Source organism: Plasmodium inui (genome assembly GCF_000524495.1).
Source record: "Plasmodium inui San Antonio 1 unplaced genomic scaffold supercont1.20, whole genome shotgun sequence".
Taxonomy (NCBI): Eukaryota; Apicomplexa; class Aconoidasida; order Haemosporida; family Plasmodiidae; genus Plasmodium; species Plasmodium inui.
In genome coordinates, this window is record NW_008481854.1 from 346,705 (window position 1) to 368,034 (window position 21,330).

Here is a 21,330-nt window from a genome sequence, read left to right on the forward strand (position 1 = left end):
TTTTCCTTTAGGTATTCTCTTTTTTCTTTTTTTTTTTCCTTTTTGGTTTTTTTCTTTCTCCTTCTGTTCACTTTGTCTACGTCCTCTTGGTCTACCACGTTTGCGAGGCTGGCGAGGAGGATGCTCGCCTCGTCGAGATCGTCCTTTGGTTTTTCCACATGGCCTTCCCCTTCCGCTTCTCCTTTGGCTGAATTTTCGGCAGCTTCCCCCTCAGGTTGGTCTCCCCCTTCTGTGCTACCCATTTATTGAGAGCGTTTCTTCTTTTTCTTTTTTTTGGTGCGACTCCCCCCTTTTGGGATAGCTTCTACCTTAGGGTCCTTCCGCTGGGTGGTAGGGTACCCCGTCGTTTCTCCCTCCGTAGGTCAACGCGATTTCCCCTATTACTGTAACTACCCCTCACGCTCTCCTAAAATGACATCTGGCTAACTCCTCAGTGAAGACAGGCAGCCATGGATTCTCACAGCCGTCAACGGAGCTACTAAGAGGGTAACTAACAGGGAATTCTACAAAACGATATAGTTGAAATGACCCAACGTAGAAAAAAAAAAAAAAAAAGAAATACAAAACGAGCGCAGATAACAGAAAGAGTGCCCTTTGCCGAGCATTTCAAATTGTATTCTTTTGCCCCGTGTTCAGGTTCCCCCTCTGGCCAATTCCCAGCTTTTTCCCCAGACCCTCAGCGGGAAGGGGAGATACAGCATGGGAAGAGGTACCACCTGAGGGGAGCTGCATATTGCACTGTATATAAACACGCCAGGCGAATAAGGAATTACGGGCGGGACTACTCCTCTTTGGGGCATTGCAATATAGCGAGGTATATAATGACCCACATTAAGGTGACTCATCCAGGGGGGGGTGATAAAAAAAAAGAAAAAAAAAACGACTCTACGAAATGTGCGCCGTCTCACCTATGTTAAGTGGGGACACATTTAAGTGAGTCTCCCCCGCTGCAAAGGACCTGCAGAGGTGACTCTTCAAATGCTGCTCAGGCACTACGCATCGAACGGGAAGCGGCATGTGCAGTTGCCGCCACCACGGAGGAGAAACTAGAACGTACAGCCCTGCGTGCAGGGATTCACAACACTTGCCAGCCCCCTGGTGAGACCGGCGATGCGCTGTCCCCGTTTTAAAAATTTTCCGCTCCGGTGATCTGTAATTTCTGTGCTGCTCATGTGCCGAAGGTCCGCTTCAAGCAGGGAAAAAAAAGAAAAAAAAAGAAAAAAAAGCAAAGTACAGGTTACTTACCATAATGCAACATAACATAACATAGCACAACACAGCGCAGCACTTCGAAGCGGGAGGGCGGACAGACGGACGCAGCGTCACCGACCTAATCTTTATACCTGCCTTTGTTTTTTTTTTCCCCCCAAAATATAAGGCCGCGTGGATGGAAGCGAAGCCAATCCGTTAAGCAGCTTACGAAACGGAAAGGGCGGGAAGAGGAACCCTAAGAAGGGCAAACCAAGCGCAGTTAGGCCCGGTAGGCACACACGTAGGTAAGCCTATTTCTCCATTGTACTGACCCCCTCCCCGTGCGCGACATGCCTATAAAATGGGCCTCTCATTTGTTGAAGGCATTTTAGAGCGCCACAGAGGGGGAGCTCGCTTTCCTCGCCGAAAAGTGCAAAACCCATTTGTGTTGCATCGTGCTGTAGTGCCCTTTTCCCCTGAGCACATGTGCACGCACGTAGGATTGAAGCCGCATCGCCAAGCCACTACAGGTTACATCCCAAAATGCTGAGGAACATGGGCCCAAAAACGCTGCTGCTTGCGAACGTCGCATCAGCATGCATTATCCTGTACGCCCTGAGGAAGTATAACCCCGAGACGACGAATGGAATTTTACACCAAATTGAGGGGGTAGCCAAATGGCTACTTAAGAAACCGCAGGTTCTACTCCATAAATGGCTAGGAGAGTGGAAAAAAAAAAAATTACGACTGCCCGTAGTGAACAAAGACATAACCATCCATTTAAGTGATGACGATTTGGAGAAAAAATTCATTCAGGCGTGCAACGCAGTGAAGATGCACAGAAGTCAGTTGAAATTTGATCAGTGGATCTACTTGTATGGCTTGTACAAGCAGATAGTCGCTGGAGACATGAACCCAGAAGCGGGAGATTCAGACAAGCCACTTAACGCAGCGTGCAACGGGGACAAAGGAACAGCCAAGAGGAACAAAAGGGAAGAAAACAGCTACCTAATGGATGCCAAATTGAGCGCATGGAAACATTGCCAGGGAGTGAGTAGAAAGGTGTGCAAATTTCTGTACGTGCAATTTGTCGAGAAGGCTCTTCCCCAGGCGATAAAAGGGGAGAGCTTCAATGTGACATTAGACTTTAAGAAGACGATAAGCAAAATGAAGCCGCTGGCGGAGGTGCTCACAGGAGTTCTAGAGGGGATCGGTGAGGGCAACTCCCCCACTGGCAAGGACAACACCGATCGTACCAGCAACTTGAGTGACCTCCTCTGCAAAAACGTAGTACAGGCAAATCTGCAATACATAAAGAGTGCACTGAAAAGCAACCCCTACTTAATAAACAAGAGAAATTCAGATGGACTGTGCGCCCTGCATTATGCATGTGATAGGGGGTACCTAGACATCGTGAAGCTCTTAATCGAGTTGGGCGCGGACATCAACGCAGACGATTCCTCTGGAGACACTGCCCTTCACATTGCCGCGTATTCAGGAAAGAAGGATATTATTGACTATTTAACCAGCGCGGGTGCTGACATAAATAGGAAGAACTCCGAGGGGTTGACGTTCAATTCGATACTTAGTCAGCAGGCGCAATTGTATTAGCGCGCCGAGGAGACGCGCACATGCAGGAGAATACGCCGACATGCACATGTGAGATTATCCACATGTTGCCATATGCACATATCAGTTCGTCCCTTTTTCTCCATATCCCACGTGTGCCGATAAAAAACTTCCTGCAGAGCCCAAACTATTTGTAGTAGACGTGCAGGTCGTCCACTCCCCAGGAGGTGGCGCAGGCATCGTCTGTTTTTTTTAAAGTGCTTCCAATCATTATGCTAACCGTGTCTGTCGCGTAAAGGGAAAGGGGGGACAGCGTCGGCACGTCAGGAGATGCAGAGTTGTATTAGTGTGTCCGCTTCGGGGACGCGTACGGTGCCTCAAGGGGCGGGGCATCGCATCTCCAGTGAATAACCCACCTGAGGAGTGCTCGAATTCGACGTCCACAGGCACCTGCAGTTGTTTTAAAGGGGGAATTAGCAAGGTAAGCATGTATGCGGGGAAGCTGCTATTCGGGTAAGCAATATGACTGCTTGGCAAAGCATTAGTATGCTCCTTTTCCGCCTTGTGCACAATTTCAACCACGACAGGCGCGTATACTCTCCGCTCCCCGCTAGCCGTTCCAAGTTTGCACTAACTGATAACCGATCGGGAGTCTCCTTCCCGCAAAGGTTTATTCCGTCACCAGCACCCTGCGGAGGGAAGTATGCAAAAAGGAAAAAAAAAAAGGAAAAAAAAAAAAGGAAAAAAAATTAACCTTTGGAATAGCACACACAGAAGGGGGGGAGGAGAAGCATCAGACAGTTACCACTTATTGGGTTTCTTTTTTTTTCTTTTCTTTTTGGAGAGTAACGGAAACAGGGAAGATCTAAGTTGCCATCCTAGACTGATGTTACCTTTTCCACGGAGTTCGATTTGTATGATTCTGCATGAGTGTGGGAGGAAAAAGTTTAACATTTAAAGTTCGAGGTTACGTCATACCAGTTCTGCTCTTCGTGGGGGATGACAAAAATGGAGGAAACTGGTTGTCCGCCCCTCCGCATGCTTACCCGCCCAGATAGTCTTCCTATCAGCTTGAAGAAACAACGAATCGCCTTTCCAGGCATCGAAGAAGTGAACCCTTAATTTAATTTTCAGTGCGCTGTGCTTTGGTATATCTCTAACAACGGTGTAGGCCTCCGTGGCACCGAATATGCTGCAGGGGAGGGAGGAATAGGTGTGGCACGGCAATTTTGTTTGAGTCCTCTGCGTACACTTCTCTGCACCATTTTGTGCGTTTGCTTCGGAGGCGGTTCTTCTGTCCTTTTGTCCCCCTACCAGGGTCCGCCCAGAAACATGTCGGGGGAATTCCCGCATGTGCTGATGTCCTTTTGTATAGGGGCAAGTTTAGTGGGGCATGCAATTGTGGGATGATCATCGGGGGGAGGGAAGTTCAAATGAGTCGGTAAAAACGGTTTCACTGTAAATGAGATAACGCCATGGTATGCTGCTCTACATGGCAGAGTTGTGTGTGTGTTTTTTTTTTTTTTTTTTTTTTTTTTTTTTTTTTTTTCCTCTTTATGTCGATTTGCCCAAGCAGTACCGAGGGGATCCAAGCACTCTCCTTCCGGTCGAAGGTGTCCAGGTGGTGTAAAGTCCACTGCTTCTTCTCAAACGCGCGGTACTCATTCGTGTGGACAGTCCCAAACACATTCAAGCTCCCTGCGGCTGTCACCTTCTCTTGGACCTCCAAATAGGTGTTGTCCTTGTTTCGTATAATGAATGAATTCCCTTCTTCATAGAGGTTGATTTCTTTTTTGCAGTCTTCCGATTGGCAGAGGAAGGTCAGCTTGTTCGTTTTTATTCCATAGTCAGCCTTCACATGGCTGCTAATCAGCAGTAGCATTGGGAGAAGAATCGCGCCGAAGCCATCCCCCTTCATCGTGGAAGCCCTCGGGGGATGTCAGTAGGGGAGCCTATATCCACGCACGTTCCTAGGTAGGTACGTATGTGCGTGTGTTTATCCTTACAGGTGGAGAATAATTTTAAGTGAACAAAATTTTCCCGTGAGAATTGTGCGCCTTGTCTTTTTCGACCGGCTGAGAGGGGAGAGGGGGGCTGAAGGGAGTGGTGCCCCTCGACAAAAAGGGTCGTCCCCTGTTTTGCCTATTTGGTGAGTCACTTCCTGCGTATCGCTTTGCGTTTTCCCATTGAGAGAGTCTCCGGGAGGAAAAAAAAAAACCACAAAGTGAAAAAGAAGTGAAAATGAGGTGATAAGGAAGTGATCGCAAAAGGGCCAATAAATACTCGCATGGGCACACGAAAAAATGTACACTTGTGCGAGCACAACAGCGACGTGTGCCTCACCCAAGCCCCTCCAGCCTTTGCATAACTCCTTTTCATTGCTCCCTTTCTGCTCACCGTTTGGCAATCCCCACGTGTATCTACACCCGTTGGGCGCTTGAAAATAGGAGAGGCAAAGCGGCACGGCAAGCGGCAACAAAAAAACACAACGTCGAAGGTCGCAGCAGCCGCACGGAGACTAGTCGCATGTAGACGATCCCCACGGGGGAGTGCACCCCTCTAGGACAAAACAATAATGTGAAACGAAGCACACAGACGACATAATGACTGAGTATATAAAATGCGAGTGTACCAAATATGTTGTGCCGGAGGAAGACTATGAGCCGCCAATAAACGTCTCGGCCAACGCGCACAACACGCTAGTGGCTGTCGTGAAAAATAGAAGATATGTGCACGTGTCCAAAATAGAAAGTGGAAAGTTTTCCCCATGTAAGACGATATTCCTTGGGGTAAGTTTTCCCACAGACGCGGAGATGTGCAGACGTGCCAGGTGATGGATATGCTGCTTGATCTTCCCCACTGGGGTGCTCAGAGGCGGTCACATTTGTCCACCCATTTGTCCACCCATTTGTCTGCCCATTTGTCGACCCATCTGTCTGCCCATTTTTCCACCCATTTGTCTGCCCATTTTCACATGAATCCCCGCGCAACCCCACCAACACAGAATAGGCACAAAATTGTTGCCCTCGAATGGTCGAGCCAAAACGACCTGCTCGTATTGACCATAGACATGAAATGCGTCATATATAAAAATGGAAAAGACGAACGATGGGAAACCACCAATGTTAGCATCACATCAGAGGAACTCCTACCTACCTGTGCCTGTTGGCATCCACATTCCCACTCCTTCGCCATTGGATTTTCGTCCGGCGTTATATTTATTTGTTCAAGGGGGGAAGATACAAAGTGGAAGATCGAAAAGGTGGTAAATCACTCTGGGAGTGTTTTGTTCCTACAGTGGAGCTATTCAGGTATGGCCGACTAGAAGTGGAAGGCCAACTTGTGCAGAAGTGTCTCCTCTATTTTTTCTATTGTTTCACCGTTTACAATGTTAATTTTGTTTTTGTTTTTCTTTCTCCGAAGGGCATATACTGTGTAGCTGCTCCATGGATTCATCCGCTCAGCTTGTGTGCACGTCGGGCACTTTGGACGAAGACACAACAGATGAGGGAAGAACTAGGTTAACCTGCTTGTATACCACGACGTGGTTACCTTTTTTTTTTTTGCATCATTTTTTGTAGACCTATTTGCGTGTTTGCAGGTGTGGCCCACGTAGAGGAAGCCTTACAAATGTCCCCACGAATGGTCCTTTTCCCTGCGCAGGATCCACTCCAATATTGACGAACCGATCGAGGCCAGCAACTTAAACAGAAACGACGTGATCGGCAAGGTAATGGCCCATTTTGTGACCCCCATTTTATGACCCCCATTTTATGACCCCCATTTCGTCACCCCCATTTCCTATTTATGCCGCATGTTGGACAGATCGAATGCGAAGGGCACGTCATTTTGCACTGTTCCTTTTCTCCATCGAACAAAAGGGTGGCCGTAATAGGTATAGACAGTTTCGCTCCACAGCAGGGTGCGTGCAGTGCGGAGATAAGGGCACACCACATTCTGCTGCTTCGTCGGATTATCATTATTATTGCATTATTATTGCTATTATTGTTGTTATTTTATTTTTTTATTTTCTTTCAGCTAGCAGCTTCGAAAACAATCGAGAAAACCAGCAAATAATAATTTGCGACTACTTAAAGTCCAAGCCCAACACGCAGTTCGTTTCTTGGGTTGGCCAGACGATGCAGAAGTGTCTGTTTCTGGATGAGGACAAGCTGCTGGTTGTACGTTACGCAGTGTTGTATGTGTGTATCGCGGGAGTGTGCAGTTAGACACATGTGGGAGCATCCTCCCCATTTTAGCACCCATTCCATGGCAAAGCCAAAACGAAGAGATCTCCTAACCCATCTATTTTCCATTTCTTCCACTTCGCAGTACGGCTACGACATATTTCCCATCCTTGTAGAATGCCTGAGTGGGGAATGGACCCTATCGAAGGTGGTGCTGCCGCAGTTCTCAATTAAAAATTTAAGCATTGATTTTTTCTATGACAAAAAAGGCATTCAAGATATAGAGGACCAGTGCCAGCACATGAGCGGGAACGAAATAATTGGAGAAATAGTTGCGCACTCGAATAACATCTTGCAGATGTGCCTGTTGGAGCCGCGGGAGGGTCAAAAATACGCCCAGTTTGTGACCGTGTCGAGCGATTTTAATGTTGTTTTTTGGCGTTTTCCTTTCGACAACGTCGAGCGGTTTTAACAGCCCTTTTTGGCTAGCTAGCCAAAAAAAAAAAAAAAAATACTGCACCGTTCATAAAATCTACCTGTCTGTTCTGCACACATACAAATGCAAGAAAAGAAAAAAAAGTCCCCACTTTGGCGAAGTAACAACTTTTACGATTTTCCCAACGCAAAGTGAACGAAGCGAAGAAGAGCAGGAAAGACCATAAAGAATACAAAAACATTGGAACATTTTTCTGCGCCTTCTTAATCCTGTGTGCAGATATCTCCGACATACAGATTGAGTGGCAGCGTGGTGAGAGCTAGGGGCAGGTCATTTTTCTGTTTCTTTTTTTTATCATTTTGAGGGATCCCAAATGGGGTGACAACAAACTATTTGCACCCATGAAAAGGCAGAAAAGATGTATCCAGCGAAATGTAGCGCAAGAAGGACGATAAAAATAATCGAAAGAGATTTCCATCCCGCGAGTGTGTAGCCTCACCGAGAGAGACTTAACCAAAAGATTAGCAAAAGAAACACAGCCAGTGATGCAGTTGGTGGAGAAAACGCAACTGACACTTGTCCAATTATGCGCATAGTGCGTAAAGTTCTACTTATATTACTTAAAAAATTGTTTAAAATGTTCCTTGCATCATTGTGCCCCTTAAACTTGATAATAAAAAAAAAGGAAAACAAAAATGCCAACAAAATGAACACGCGTATGAATTATCCATCCATCGCACTTTTGCAGACAGGAATTTAGTGACACGTTGCATTGTGCTGATTTTTTTTTTTTTCCCTTTAGTTATCACTTCACTGTGATGATAAATGTGTGCAATTAGAAATGATACACTACGTTGTGTTTTTTTGTGTTCATTTATTTTTATTTTTTTTGCTTACATTTCACCTTTGAGTATTAATTTGTTTGACCTTTTCTCCAAATTGAAATTACGCGGGTATGTTGCACAGTCGCGCGAGAGTTGTCTTGTTCGCTCGAAAAGTTTGTTCTATAAAGTGGTGCATGAAAAGGAGGGAAAAGGAAACACGTAAACAGTGCCAAAAAAGACGCGCATAAAGTGCCAAAAAAAAGAACGCGTATAAAGTGCCCCCCAAAACACACTACCAGCACGTGTATACATTTCTGCACGTACAACCCCCACGTGCGGTGCGAAAGATAAGATGGAAATATTAAAAGGCAGTGTAACCAAAATTGTGCATACACAGAGAAGAAATCCACTCAGCTATGATGACGACCATGACGATGTAAAGCCTTTTAGCTCTCTCTTCAGGAAGAACGGTGTCTCCTTCTACGAGGACCTCCACACAGAGGCGGTGCTTTTATTGGTACTGAAAAAGGGCGCAACTCGAAAAGATAACCCAAAAGAAAAGACGTACAACCTTAGAATACATTCGTACTCTCACCTGAGAATATGCCCATGTCACAGATGCTTCTTTGCATACATGCGTAATCTCACCTCAGCATGTGCCCTCGCCACAGTTGCCCCTTTCAAGCACAGTTATATGTATAATTCCGTTCACTTTTTATCCTATGATCAGGACAAGGGAAGCGAGCCAACAAACTATAAGCTGTAAGTACGCAAAGACGAATGTGTATTATTCGTTGCCCCAGCTCCCGCGAAGTGGACATCGCAGTTGCCTATTTTAGCTCACCCCCGTGCATGTGAACACGTGCAAGTAGATCCGCTTGTGTGACTACTTCAATGGAAAACTTCTCACCATCGTCCCAATATCTGCTGACGTGACAAATTTCAGGATTAATAGAGAGTGCGTCATATTCTCCCAAGGGAAACAAATAAGACACACAAGAAAAAAACAGGTCCTACTCCTTATACGAAAAAGGGTTTCCTCGATTAGTGCGCGTCAGAATATTCTGAGTGTTGCACCTGAGGGAAGTCCTATCGTTGTGCGTGGAGATTCAAGTTAACGATTCGGATGGATGCTTCGCTTAGCTTGCCCCTGGTTGTGTCTACAAGAGGCCTCATTTGTTACACATTTGTAATTTATTATTACGTTTATAATTTATTATGACGTTTATAATTTATTATTACATTTTATTTTCTTTTTTATTTTATTTTTCTTTTCTTTTTTTTCTTTTTTTGTCTCTCTTCCAAATCGCAGGAGTTTGAAAAAATCAATGAGATTATAAACAGCGTCGACTACTTGGACACCTTGAAGGAAAAGGTGCACGACAGAAATGTGGAGAAGATTGTTGAGTCCATGGGGATATGCACCCCAAGGGAGGAGATACCAAAAAGCAGGTATAAACATCCGTCAAAGATGAAAATAAAGGATTTGAGGAAGGGGTGGTGGGGGTGTGGAGAAAAACCTCTGGGAGCCTCTACCCACTGTGGGGTTAGGGTTTAATTTTGAGAAAGTTCCTTTTGATTGTTACGTCACTTATTTCTCATTTTTTTTGGTCTCCCCCTTTTTTTTTTTTTTTTTTTTGTGCTCCTCTACAGCGATTGGGATTATTGTGAGCTGAGGTACAAGGATAAATTCGAGGCGCTGAAAAACAAGTATGACGATTTGAAGAAAAATCTGGACAATAGGATTCACCTCGAGCTGATTAAGGTAATCATCACTTGGCGCACTAAACAGTGTCGTTCCCCTGAGAAGTAGTGCTCGCCAGTGTGTATTATCCCGTCCTACACATCTATGCGACTACATACGCCTATGCAACCACAGACGTCTATTCGACCAAACACATGTGCTGTATTTTATTTGTTCTTCCTATGCCCCTCTTTTGTGCACAGGCGGGAGTTTTTTACAACAAAGACGACATACGAAACGTACTCCATATGGTGAGGAAGTATCAGGGGGATCTCAAGACGAAAAAGAGCATTATAAACGTTCAAAATGGAATCATACAGAACGTCGTGGAGCGCAAGTGAGGATGAGATGGAATGGGGGCCTTCCGATGGGGGCCTGCAGATGGGGCATTCTTGACGAAGGCGAACTCAAAGGAGAAGTATCATCCTCATGTGATTATTCTCCATGCAGAGCGCGTCAAGGCATGCATACCCACTTTATATGTTCCACTCCGTTGAAATATATTTTCCCCTCGATGTCCACAGTAAATTAAGCAGAAATAAGCTTATGGCTGATAAAAAAAAAAACGAGGAGCTCATGAAGATGTGCCGTACCTACTACGAGCAGAAGTGAGGACAAAGACAAATGGGGAGGGATCCGAAAAGGCAACAAGCGGACTCTCTGCCCACGTTTATGCTCTCCCCACCATGGATTCATCTATCCACTGGTCACTCCATCGATCCATTCACCCAATGACCCCCCTTTCTACGCAGCAAAAGCGCGCAGATCAGACTCAGAAAGCTGAAGAACACCTTCCTCGAGTATAAGATAGCCTTGGAGAGCATCGTATCCTGCTGCGAGAAAATTGGCGTAATGAAGCAACACTGTGGGGGAGCGGCCGAACGGCGGAACCGGAGCGAAGCTGTGAAAAAGCTCAGAAATAGCGATGAATCTGTCATCTGCTGCCCGGGGGTCCCCTTCAACCCCATATCACCAGTGCAACCCCTACCCACTTTACACCATTGCAGGGAGACAAAATAATTCTGATGGACGTCGTGAAGTCAGCCAGGGCGCAAACGGACCTGTCTATAGCGACCGATATATTGAACACGTAATGGGATAAAAAAGACGTTCGTTTGCTCCTCATAGAGGGGAGCTACCAAGCGGGGTACTACACAGCGTAGTTCATCACGTTGCACATCACGTCGCACATCACGTCGCGCCTTGCCCCTCCCCACTCGCAGGAAAAAAATCCAGGAGCTGGAGATGAACATCTGCTACTGCGACCATCAAATCAACGTAGGCCGCTTACATTCCCATGGGCCCCTCCCACACAGCTCAGACTAATCGGGGAGTGAAGTCATTCCGTTTGCACCCGTGTGTGTGTGTGTGGGGGGGGGCAGGGTGAGAGGTTCGTGTCTATGTGTGTACATATGTACACTTGTAACACCCTCATGTGTGTATTCTTTTCTCCGCCTAAAGAGCCTGAAAGACGATTTGGACGCCATGCTAGGGAAGTTACAAAATGAAAAGAAAGAGAAACGGGAAGTGATGAACCAGACCCTGCAATATAAGGAGCGCCTGGAGAAGAACAACGCCATGCTCATAGAGGTAACGTAGTAGCAGGAATTTTTTTTTTTTTTTTTTTTTATTTTACGAAACAGACGTAGGGATACATACTATCTGAAGTGTAGGGATGCTTGTCCCATTGGTCCTTCTGCTTGTGTTCATAGCTTCTAATCGGCGAACTCCTTTACAATCCTCTTAATAGGCACTAGAAAACTTCCGTCGCGTGATGACCAGTGTGGATGAGCATCTCTCCAGGGAGGGCGACACAAGTGACTTCAAGAAGACCTTTGACAAGAGCAAGAAAAAGGTTCGCGCGTAGGAGGAGGCGCGTGGCAGCGTAATGCACGCGAGCTTTTCCCATTTTTGGGGGGGGCGGGCTTCCTTTTGGGGCCATAACCAATCGGTTCCACCGTCCGTATGAGCGTCTAGAATTTGATCTGTCTCGCGTCATCGTTTCCATCCGTTTGGATACGTCTGGATACGTTCGCTCCATTTCGATACATCCCTTTTGCGTTATTATATTTTTCCCTCAACTCGCCGCTCCCCAGTACAATGACTTCGTGCGGAAGGTTGCGGAGAAGAACAAGGACCTCCAAAAAATGGGAGACAAGCTTATCTTGGCCAGTGCCTTGAGCGGACGCCAACTGAAAAGACACCAAGAGTACCTTAACAGGAAAATAAATGAAATTAGAAAAAGCGAGGGTGGACCACAAGAAGAAGAACAGAAGGGGCACAAGAATCGGGGCAAAGTTGGGGAAACAGAAAAAAGGGGCCTCCACGAGGAAGAGCAAGACAAGGAGACCCTGGAAGGGGAATCCTCTCAGGGGGCGAAAGAGATAGCCAATGACATAGAAAAAAAACAAGACAAGCACAAAGGCGAACAACCAACTCAAGTGGATGAAAGTCTCGAAGGGAGAAAAATAAATCAAGTGATGGAAATCCTGAAAAGAAAAGAAGTAAAGGATGAGGAGAAAAATAACATGTTGATGTGAGTCATCTGGCATCAGGCAGAACAAAGAAAAAAAAAAAAAAAAAAAAAAACGCAGCTCCTAACTTCTCCTTCTTGTGTGCAGATCGACCACTTAACATTTGAGGATTGCGTGGATGTCATATACAAGGCGGTAAGAGGAAATGGCGCCGGCTGGACGTAGTCACTTGGAAGGGTGATGATCATCCACATTGACCTGCTCAAGGAGTAGTGTCCATTTTTATGAGCCGGTTTGATTCTCCACCCACCGTTCCTCGCAAAAGCACCCCTTCCCGGTGATGAGTTTCTCCTCTGTTCCAATTCCTCCGCTTTTTCTGTCCGCTCTTCGAATCCCTCCGCCTTTTCTGTGCCCTCTTCCACTTTACACATTCCTCCCCCCCCCTTTGCCACTAGAATCTCCCTCTGACGCAGAGCAAGCTGAATGAGCTGAAGGCAATGGGCGAAGTACACAAAGACGACCTGGTTGCCTTCATTAAAACTTTTCTAATAGACGAGGATGAAGCCTTACAGAATATGATAACCTTCTTTGAAATTTGGGACGTCCAGGTGGGTGTCCTCCGTGGTGTATGCGAATCGGTGGAGAGGGAGAGACAAACGGGGACAGCATCTACTACGCGTCGCCCCTCTATACCATCGTCTCACATTTCGCAAAAAAGAAGAAAAGAAAAAGAAAGAAAAGAGAAAGATAGAGAGAGAAAAGTACCAAATTTGGGTGCACACTGGCATGTTAATGCGTTCACGCGTTCGTTTCCTCTGTGTCTCTTCCAACTCAACATCTTTTCTCCCCCCTCGGAAACCAAAACAGAAAACGGGTTACATGCACAAGGATCTGATTTTGCTAATATTGAAGCAGTTCGGGGACAGCTTCACGGAAGACGAAATGGAATATCTGCGGGGGTAAGTGCGCATGGGGGAAAAAAAAAAGAAAAAAAAAAGAAAAGAAAAAAGAAAAAAAAAAAGAGAAGAACAAAAGGGGAAAAAAAAAAAGGGAAGAAAAAAACAGCACGGCGAGTAGGACAAGGGGGCTACTCACCTAAGGCGACTCCACACACAAGACGTAAATGCATTCCCTATTTACGCTCGTGCAAATGCTAAATGAATTTTTTTTTTTTTTCTTTTTTGAAGAGAGGTAAACGCCTTCAGGGAATCTAACATCTCGTACGTTGATCTACTCAAAAGGTACGGCGCGAAACAGAAAAAAAAACCCAAAAAAAAAAGAAAAAAAAACAGACGGTTAGCGGCTTATACACAGGGGCGCAAATAAAATTGCAGTGCATGGCGGCCCCTCGATTTATGTCTCTGCTCCGTGTATCGAGTGTAACGCTTTCAGCTCGGTATTCACTTGCCTGCACTTTCTCTTTCCCCACGACGTACCATTTAACAGATGGATCCAAGGAACAGAGGAGTAGCACCAGAGGATAGCATACCTCTTCCAACTGCGGGACGTCACCACTGCAGGATGTCCCATTCAAGCGAACACCTTCCGGTGTTCTTTCCTACATGCACAATGACATAGCCAGAAAGATGTTGACAGGGAGTGTATCACGGAGGAGTCAGTTCCACAGGGATGGCCCCTAACGAAGCGGTGTACATTTCGCGTTTCTCCCCCTCCGTCGTTTTTTCCCTTCTGTCGTGTCTCTTTATGAGGTGTCATCAATTCGCTTAGCTGCACCCATCGTCCACTGTATACCTTTTTTTGGTCAATCACCGGGAGGATCTTGGAGATGGAAGTTGCACGGGAAAAGCAGAGCCCCTGTTTTGTGCAAGCCATCTCCATTTTTTCTCCACTTCTGGTGTTAACATTATTTCGTTTCATTTTGGGGAGCCCACTGAAGTGGCCATTCCATCCACGCAGTTGCAATATTTTTTTTTGTGTTTTTTTTCTCTTTTTTTTGTCTCCATTTTTAACGTCGTGAGGAGCGATAAGTAGAACTTCTAAGTTATTCACGCGTGGTGAAGAGGGACAAAACGGGAAATCCCTCCTTCTCCTTGCCCACCCCCTCCTCGCCGCTGGGATGGACAAAGCAGATCTAACTGAGGCATTAAATGAGGCAGGGTGACTGTCCCGTTGGAGAACGGATAAGGAAAAAGGCTCGCCCCAATCGATCCGATAACGAGGTAGAAAAAGTGGGGGGGCAACATAATCTCCAGATGGATACTGTGCCCACTCGTTGTGCCTTATGTATGTATGTGCTGATGTGTTAATGTGTGGCTGTGATTATGTGCATTTTTGTATGCCCCTCTGCCTGCATGCAAGTTTGCTTGCCCCACGTGTGCATCCTTTTGTGTTTCCTGACCGTTGGCGCACGTGAAAAAGAACAGGGCCAACGGGCAGCCTTCCATCTCCGGAAATGATGAAGAGAACGAGAAACAGCAGATCTTTGTATAGTTAAAAAAAAAAAAATCCTCGCGATGTAGCTAATGGGCTTCTTAACATATTGCCCGTTCCGGAGTGGGCTTAAGCGAATTGGTGCCCTCCATGCATGGAGAGAAAGAAGCTCCTCCTGCAGAGGGTCGTTTTAACCCTCCCCCTTTGGAACAACCAATTTTGAGGAAAAACAAAACAAGGCATATAAAACTTCTTGGTCCAAGTTTTAATGAATTTCTTTTTTTTTTTTTTTTTTGTTTCTTTGGCCATTTTTTAAGTGAACAGAATGGGGGGAAGTAAAAATGACAATTCGCAGGTGAATAAGGGGGGAGCTGGGGGCTCGAGTAAAAGCTCCAAGGCGGGGCGTAGCAAGTCCAAGGGCGCGGCATACAACAAGTCTGCCTCTGCGGGAGTGGCTACTGGGGAGGAGGGCAAGGCGGAAAAGACTGAGGAGACGACGGTTGCCGCGGGGGGTACAGAGAAGGCCACTGCAAGTAGTCCTCCAGGCGCTGCCCTGGGGGGTGCACAGAAGGCATCTGGAAGTAGTCCTGCGGGAGCTGCCTCGGGAGATACCACCATTGCTACTACGACGGTAGGTAGCCCCAGCGGGCGTGCCCCTGCTGGCCCGGCAGATGGCAAGGGGGCCAGCCGGGGGGGCAGCAAGGCGAGCGCGAAAGGGTCCAGCAGCTCCAAGAACAGGGAGAAGGGCTCAGAAAACACGGCGAACACGACGAGCGCGACTAACTCGGCTAACTCCGGTGGCACGGCGCCCCCCAGCGGTAGCAAAGCGGCGAACGCGGGAAGGAGCAAATCGGCAAGTGGAGGAAGCAAAGCGCGGAACACAGGAAAAGCGCTCAGTTCGTTGTCCAAATTCAATGACTCCTACGCCCTCATATTCCCAAACGCACTGCCAGTGAAGCAAGTCATGTGGGGTCTGGACCCCCTCAACAAAGTCTGGAGGTTCTGTTCCATTGTGTACGCCAGGCCAAAAAATAAAAACCTCAATGACCTGAATTTTATCTTCCCCTTAAATTTAACCAAAAATGAAATCATCACTAAATTGTCCACAGAGCTGTCTACTAATACGACTGAAATGAACGAGTGGGATTATGATTACTATGTGCACTGGGAGAAATTCGACAGGCGTCTTGACTGTTGGCTTGCATATAAAAATCTGCGCTGTCTGGATCAAGAGCCAAATGATGGATTGCCGTGTATACGAGAAAAAGACAATGAAGAATCAGATCATGACGACCATGCAGGTATTGATAAAGAGTATCTCCGAGAACATGAAGAGAATACAAAACTGAAAACAATTAATCAGATAAAATTTGGAAAATACCTAATTGATACCTGGTACTTTTCTCCCTACCCGAAGGAGTATCAGAATATAGACATTCTATACATTTGTGAATTTTGTTTATCCTTTTTTAAAGAAAATGAAGAACTACTTCGACATACAGAGAAATGTGAAATTAGACATCCCCCTGGAAATGAAATATATCGATGTGAAAATATATCCATCTTTGAAATCGATGGAACTTATTTCCGCATCTATTGTGAGAATCTGTGTTTTCTCTCGAAACTTTTTCTGGATCATAAAACGTTAAAACATCGAGTCAATTTATTCTTATTCTACGTCATTACTGAGTTTGATCATTTTGGCTACCATATCACTGGATATTTTTCCAAAGAGAAATACTCCAAGAATAACGTGTCTTGTATTTTGACTCTTCCTCAGCATCAGAAGAAAGGTTATGGGAGGTTTCTCATAAATTTCAGTTATTTCCTCTCCCAGACGGAAAAACGCACTGGTACACCTGAGAGACCTTTATCCGACTTGGGGGTAGCGTCTTACATGGCTTACTGGTATGAGACACTCCTCAAGGTGCTGATAAACTACGAGCAGTTATCCATTCAGGAGTTGTCCGAAATTACTAGCATTGAGACCAACGATATTATTTCCTGCCTTGAAGAGAAAGACATTTTTAAGACGTTGGCCAATGGAGGAGAGTCTGTCTACTACATAAACCCGCAGCAGCTGGAATTTGTTCTCGCCAAGGTGGGCAAGAAGAACTACGATTTGTGCCCGACTAAGCTCCACTGGGTCTCCTACGATTATTACTTGGCCATGTAAGAGTAGAGGGGCCTGAGGATGCCTTACGGAGATGCGCAAGTGGTTGTTCGGATCATTGCTTCCATTTGGGTACCTTCGGATCATTGTTCCCATCTGGGTACCTCTGGATGATTGACCCCATTTCTGCCTCTGTGCATCTGTACATCTGTACATATTTGCATCCTTGCCCTGGTGGGCGCACCTTACCTGGCTTGCCAGCTTTTTTTTTTTTTTTTGTTCAGCACAGTTCTCCGCGCATCCGATCGGTTTGTTAAAGTGAAAACGCACACTTAGTGGTGACTTTTTCAACCGGAGTTACAGCGAATTGCAGCGAGTTGCTTCCCCCCCATGTAACACCCCTAACCAATTTGTTGCGCGATCGCCATCCATTTTCCCGCCCCAGTGGGAAGCCCACCCCGCAATGCGACAACACCGCGATAGCGCAATACACGAATGAATTAAAAGGGAAGAGCCCCCGTGGTGGCAAAAACAGTTCGTAGGAAACACAGCGTTGGATAGAGCTAAACAAGTGAACATAGAGACGTTCCGCATTGGGGAGAGAACGCAAATTTGATTAAAAAAAGAAGAAGAGAAAAGATTTTCTAAATGGATTAACTATGTAGCAAAAACGGCAATGGAAGGACTTCACGTACACGCGTCAGTCGCTGTCTGAGTCGGCGTCGCTTTGGTCTACCTGAGCAGCGGTTTGGTCTGCCTCGACTGCAGTTTGGGCTGCCTCGACCTTGGCTTCGTCTGCTTCGCCGTTATGCTCCTCATTCAGGTCTCCATTCTGGTCGCCATTAACATCTCCATTGACATCGCCATTGACATGGCCGTTCTTGTTATCTTCTTGGGCGCCGCCTTCCTCTCCTTCCGCGCCGCCGTCCTCTGCTCCTCCCTGCTTGGTCTTCTTCTTCTTGTTCTTCTTTTTCTTCTTCTTCTTTTTCTTCTTCTTGGCCCCCTGGTCTTCCTCCCCGTCGGGGATGGCGCCGATCTGGCGATTGTAAATCTGTTCCGCCTCGTTCATGTAATCGATATTTTTAGACAGCTTCACCCCCTTGACCATGTGGAGGATCTTATGCTCGAGCTGCTTCTTAAATATGACTCCGTAAGAGTTCGTGGGGTGGTCCGAAAAGGAGTCGATTCTTGCCGCCATGGCACTTTTGCAGGACAGGTACCTGGACATGCGGCCTTTCATGGGGAGAGGCGTCTTGGAAATGTAGGAAGAATTGTAGAGGATGCCAAATTTGGGCGTCTTCTTATTCCCCTTAAGAGAATTGAAGAGGGCCTTCTCCGATCCGAAAATCTGAATACTGCTGGAAGGGCATTTGGCTAAATTGACAAGAGACCCCGCATGGCTAATCAACCGAGCACTTAATGTGTTCCCTAATAGTTCCTTCAAATTCGGCGAAACGATATTCAATTTTTTATCCAGATAGTCCCATAGAACATTCCTAGTGTTAACTAAGTTAATAACCTCATTAGAAAAATTCATGATGTTATTGAGATCCTCCTGTGTGAGCTCTTGTCCAATGGAAAGGTTGGCTACTTTAACAATCTGCTCAGTCATTTGTTCATCTTTCGTAATTTCGGTGATTTTCTCTCTTTCCATCTCATCTTCGAAGTTAAAATTGTCTTTAATTTGGATTAAGTTAACCAATTTGCAGTACATAGACACATCCGTAACGATTTTCTTCAGCTCTGGGAAATGCCAGCTGTACCATTCGATGACTCTCATGCTGAAGAGGTTAATATTTTTGTCCAATGACTCAATCGTACCGATGCCATTAATAATTGATTTGTCTTGTTTCCTTGGGTCTAGCTTCAGCTTCGATCTGGAGTAGCTGTGTCCCAATCCGATATTGAAATGCTTTATATCGATATCACCACTGTTCTCCACATAAGTGCCAATTTTTCTCAGGTAAAACTGTCTGCACGCTCGGAATAGCTCCAAAATGTTGCTATTATGAACTATGTTGAAGCCAATGTTTGAGAGGTGTTTGCCCAAGTTGATATCAGCCACCCCTAACTCGTACTGACTTTTATTACTAGGCAAGTTTTGCTCTAAAAAGGTTAGCAGAAAATCGGTGGCCTTCCCTTCATTAATATGGATCAAATTATCCAGCGCCCTTTCCGCTGTTTCGAAAGATATAAACGAACATAATTGTACTACTTCGTGAAATAGATCGGCCTTTTGAATCTTCTTCTCCAGATTTTCGTTGCTTCCTATCTGCTCCCATTCCTTCACCCTCAGCAGGAAGTATCCCGCGGAGCACTCGAACAGGACAAAAAGCTCCGTCATTTTACTCGGCGATGGGACACGCAGGTCAAAGAACGACGGGGGACCACAAACGACAAATGCATAGGTCGATCTAGAAGTACGTATCCGTATGGGGGGGAGAAAAGTGTTTTTTTTACTTTTACTCCCTCCGTCTTGTAAGTGGGTCGCGTATCCTTTTGCCACAGCAGAGGAGCAACCTCTGTGTTAATGAAGAAAAAGCCGCGTCACGCCAGCTAGGGGATGCAGGCAAAAGGGAGGAAAAAACAAAGCAGGAAAATGCAGTACAAAATGGAGTAAAAAATGCTGCAAAAAAATGCAGTTAAAAAATGCAGTTAAAAAATGGAATAAAAAATGGAGTAAAAAATGGAGTAAAAAATGCGGGAAAAAAATGCAGTTGAAAAATACAGCAAAAATGAGGAAGGAAAAACTCCTACATGCCAGTTTCCCCACTTGGCGACGAAAACGACGACAATTAAACTCCAGCAGTGCAGTTTCAGCTTCAGCTGCAACTTCAGCTTCCCCCTCCTGTGCGAAGAAACATTTGGTCCGGCAGGTCGACCAGGTCGACACTTCTCCTCCCCTGAGTGACGACAACCGTTGGGCAGATTCTTCCCCTTGAAATTCCCCACTTGAAACGGAAAATAAAAAAGAAAAAAAAAAAAAAAACAGTTCTATGTACATATGCCTATGTCAATTTGAGTGATAACATTTAAGTGGTACTGCCACTAAGTGTTTATTTTATTTTTGTTTCCTTTTTTCTCCGCGAAGTATAACAATTTTAATTAAAGGACGCCGTTCCTTTTTGCAGCCCTGCGGAAGGCAGCATGGTTAAGGCAAGCTCTCCCGAGCATATACTTTTCCTATCCGGAAATAGGCAGCCACAATGGGACGCACTTTCATTTTCTTGTGGGACCCTCCTTTGCAATGAAATTAATTTCAATAGGGTTTTTCATCGAAGGGGTCGAATCTGTGCAGAGGTGTGCCCGTCACGAATGGCGTTTAAGCCACTTTAACAGACCCGCCATGAGGGTTGTCCTCCTTTTCATCTACATATGCCAATGGCACGCTCATTCGGATGACTAAAAAGAAAAGTGATCCTCCCCGGCGTACATATTCTCCGAGCAGCATAATTATCTCCCCACCAAAAAAAGGTAGTTCTCACCTCATCCCAATTTTCATCACGCATATATTTTGGGCACATCACATAATCGAGTAGCAGACATGTTTAGGGGTATAACCCCGCACTTGTCTGCTGGGGTTGGAGGCCCATTTCGTCATTTAGGACAAACACACAGCTAGGTACGTACCCGTCTACAAAGATAATTATCCCTCATGGGATGATGGAAGAACAGAGAAAGGGAAATATGAACCAAGTGGGAGGATCAACAATCCCCCCCTCTCACAACATCCACGTCAACATGTCACATTATGCACTTCCCGCGGAGGTACAATTTTAAAAGAATGATTTCCCTCCTCAGAAGGGTGCGCATTTGAACCGAGCTTACAGCGGCGTTCGATACGTGGCAAAGGGCGTCATTATAAGTGATCACGCCAGTATATTATTCGAAGGGGAACGCACCACTTAGGGATATCGAACCGGTGAGGACGATTGCCTTTTGCCTCGCCGAGGGAATTTCCCTTATTTTGCAATTCGGGGATGTGTTTTGGAGTGGTAAGTAGGGGGCAGCCCCATCACGCAGTTTTCCCGTCCGGCTACTACACACCTGCCGCGTAGCCACAGCGCGGCACTGCTCCTCGAGAGCATTCCCATGGCACACAAATGGGAGAGATGCACTTCTCCCCCCCCCCTATGCGCAAAGAACACACACTGGGAGGTGCAGTAAAGAGGCATGCAACACGTATCGTGAGGTGCACCTAAGTCTTGGCTCTCCCCGTCACGTCCCCACCAATTTCCTCCCCCCGTGGGTAACGTAGTAGGGGGGCTGGTGACCCGGCGAGGATTTCCACCTGAAGCGGATCCACGACCGGCGCATGCGCTTCACTAGAAGCGTCGAAATGGATTCACCGAGTTCGATACAATGGAAAGGCATCACTCGAATGGAATCTCTGGAATGGAA

At 46.1% G+C, this 21,330-nt stretch overlaps 7 protein-coding genes across 7 annotated transcripts in view; 4 read left to right on the forward strand and 3 right to left on the reverse strand.

Moving 5' to 3' along the window:
- The window catches only part of C922_04191 (hypothetical protein), a gene marked incomplete at both ends in the record, with an annotated part of 2,153 nt that extends 1,911 nt beyond the window's left edge, over positions 1-242 (reverse strand). Inside the window, one exon of the mRNA XM_008819776.1 lies at positions 72-242. Within this exon, the coding sequence (XP_008817998.1) occupies positions 72-242 (171 nt within the window). The remainder of the gene's footprint in view (positions 1-71) is intronic.
- Positions 243-1,734: 1,492 nt separating this feature from the next.
- On the forward strand, positions 1,735-2,802 carry C922_04192 (hypothetical protein; the record flags this gene model as incomplete). Its single annotated transcript, XM_008819777.1, has 1 exon — positions 1,735-2,802. The coding sequence occupies one exon, from the start codon at positions 1,735-1,737 to the stop codon at positions 2,800-2,802; it is 1,068 nt and encodes a 355-aa protein (XP_008817999.1).
- Positions 2,803-2,947: 145 nt separating this feature from the next.
- On the reverse strand, positions 2,948-4,678 carry C922_04193 (hypothetical protein; the record flags this gene model as incomplete). Its single annotated transcript, XM_008819778.1, has 7 exons — positions 2,948-3,045; positions 3,177-3,210; positions 3,396-3,449; positions 3,654-3,682; positions 3,807-3,952; positions 4,075-4,124; positions 4,340-4,678. 7 exons carry the CDS (start codon positions 4,676-4,678, stop codon positions 2,948-2,950), a joined length of 750 nt encoding a protein of 249 aa, XP_008818000.1.
- A 685-nt stretch (positions 4,679-5,363) lies between these two features.
- C922_04194 (actin like protein 2/3 complex, subunit 1A/1B) lies at positions 5,364-7,419 on the forward strand (the record flags this gene model as incomplete). Its single annotated transcript, XM_008819779.1, has 7 exons — positions 5,364-5,549; positions 5,765-6,071; positions 6,184-6,280; positions 6,424-6,490; positions 6,586-6,655; positions 6,799-6,941; positions 7,093-7,419. 7 exons carry the CDS (start codon positions 5,364-5,366, stop codon positions 7,417-7,419), a joined length of 1,197 nt encoding a protein of 398 aa, XP_008818001.1.
- A 1,140-nt stretch (positions 7,420-8,559) lies between these two features.
- On the forward strand, positions 8,560-13,388 carry C922_04195 (hypothetical protein; the record flags this gene model as incomplete). The annotated part of the gene is made up of 14 exons (XM_008819780.1): positions 8,560-8,724; positions 9,520-9,659; positions 9,861-9,972; positions 10,155-10,288; positions 10,476-10,559; positions 10,704-10,800; positions 10,959-11,041; positions 11,175-11,229; positions 11,413-11,541; positions 11,702-11,806; positions 12,048-12,455; positions 12,573-12,620; positions 12,881-13,033; positions 13,293-13,388. The coding sequence occupies 14 exons, from the start codon at positions 8,560-8,562 to the stop codon at positions 13,386-13,388; spliced, it is 1,809 nt and encodes a 602-aa protein (XP_008818002.1).
- Positions 13,389-15,141: 1,753 nt separating this feature from the next.
- C922_04196 (histone acetyltransferase) lies at positions 15,142-16,992 on the forward strand (the record flags this gene model as incomplete). The annotated part of the gene is made up of 1 exon (XM_008819781.1): positions 15,142-16,992. The coding sequence occupies one exon, from the start codon at positions 15,142-15,144 to the stop codon at positions 16,990-16,992; it is 1,851 nt and encodes a 616-aa protein (XP_008818003.1).
- Positions 16,993-17,629: 637 nt separating this feature from the next.
- On the reverse strand, positions 17,630-19,273 carry C922_04197 (hypothetical protein; the record flags this gene model as incomplete). Its single annotated transcript, XM_008819782.1, has 1 exon — positions 17,630-19,273. One exon carries the CDS (start codon positions 19,271-19,273, stop codon positions 17,630-17,632), a length of 1,644 nt encoding a protein of 547 aa, XP_008818004.1.
- Between the last annotated feature and the right edge of the window lie 2,057 nt (positions 19,274-21,330).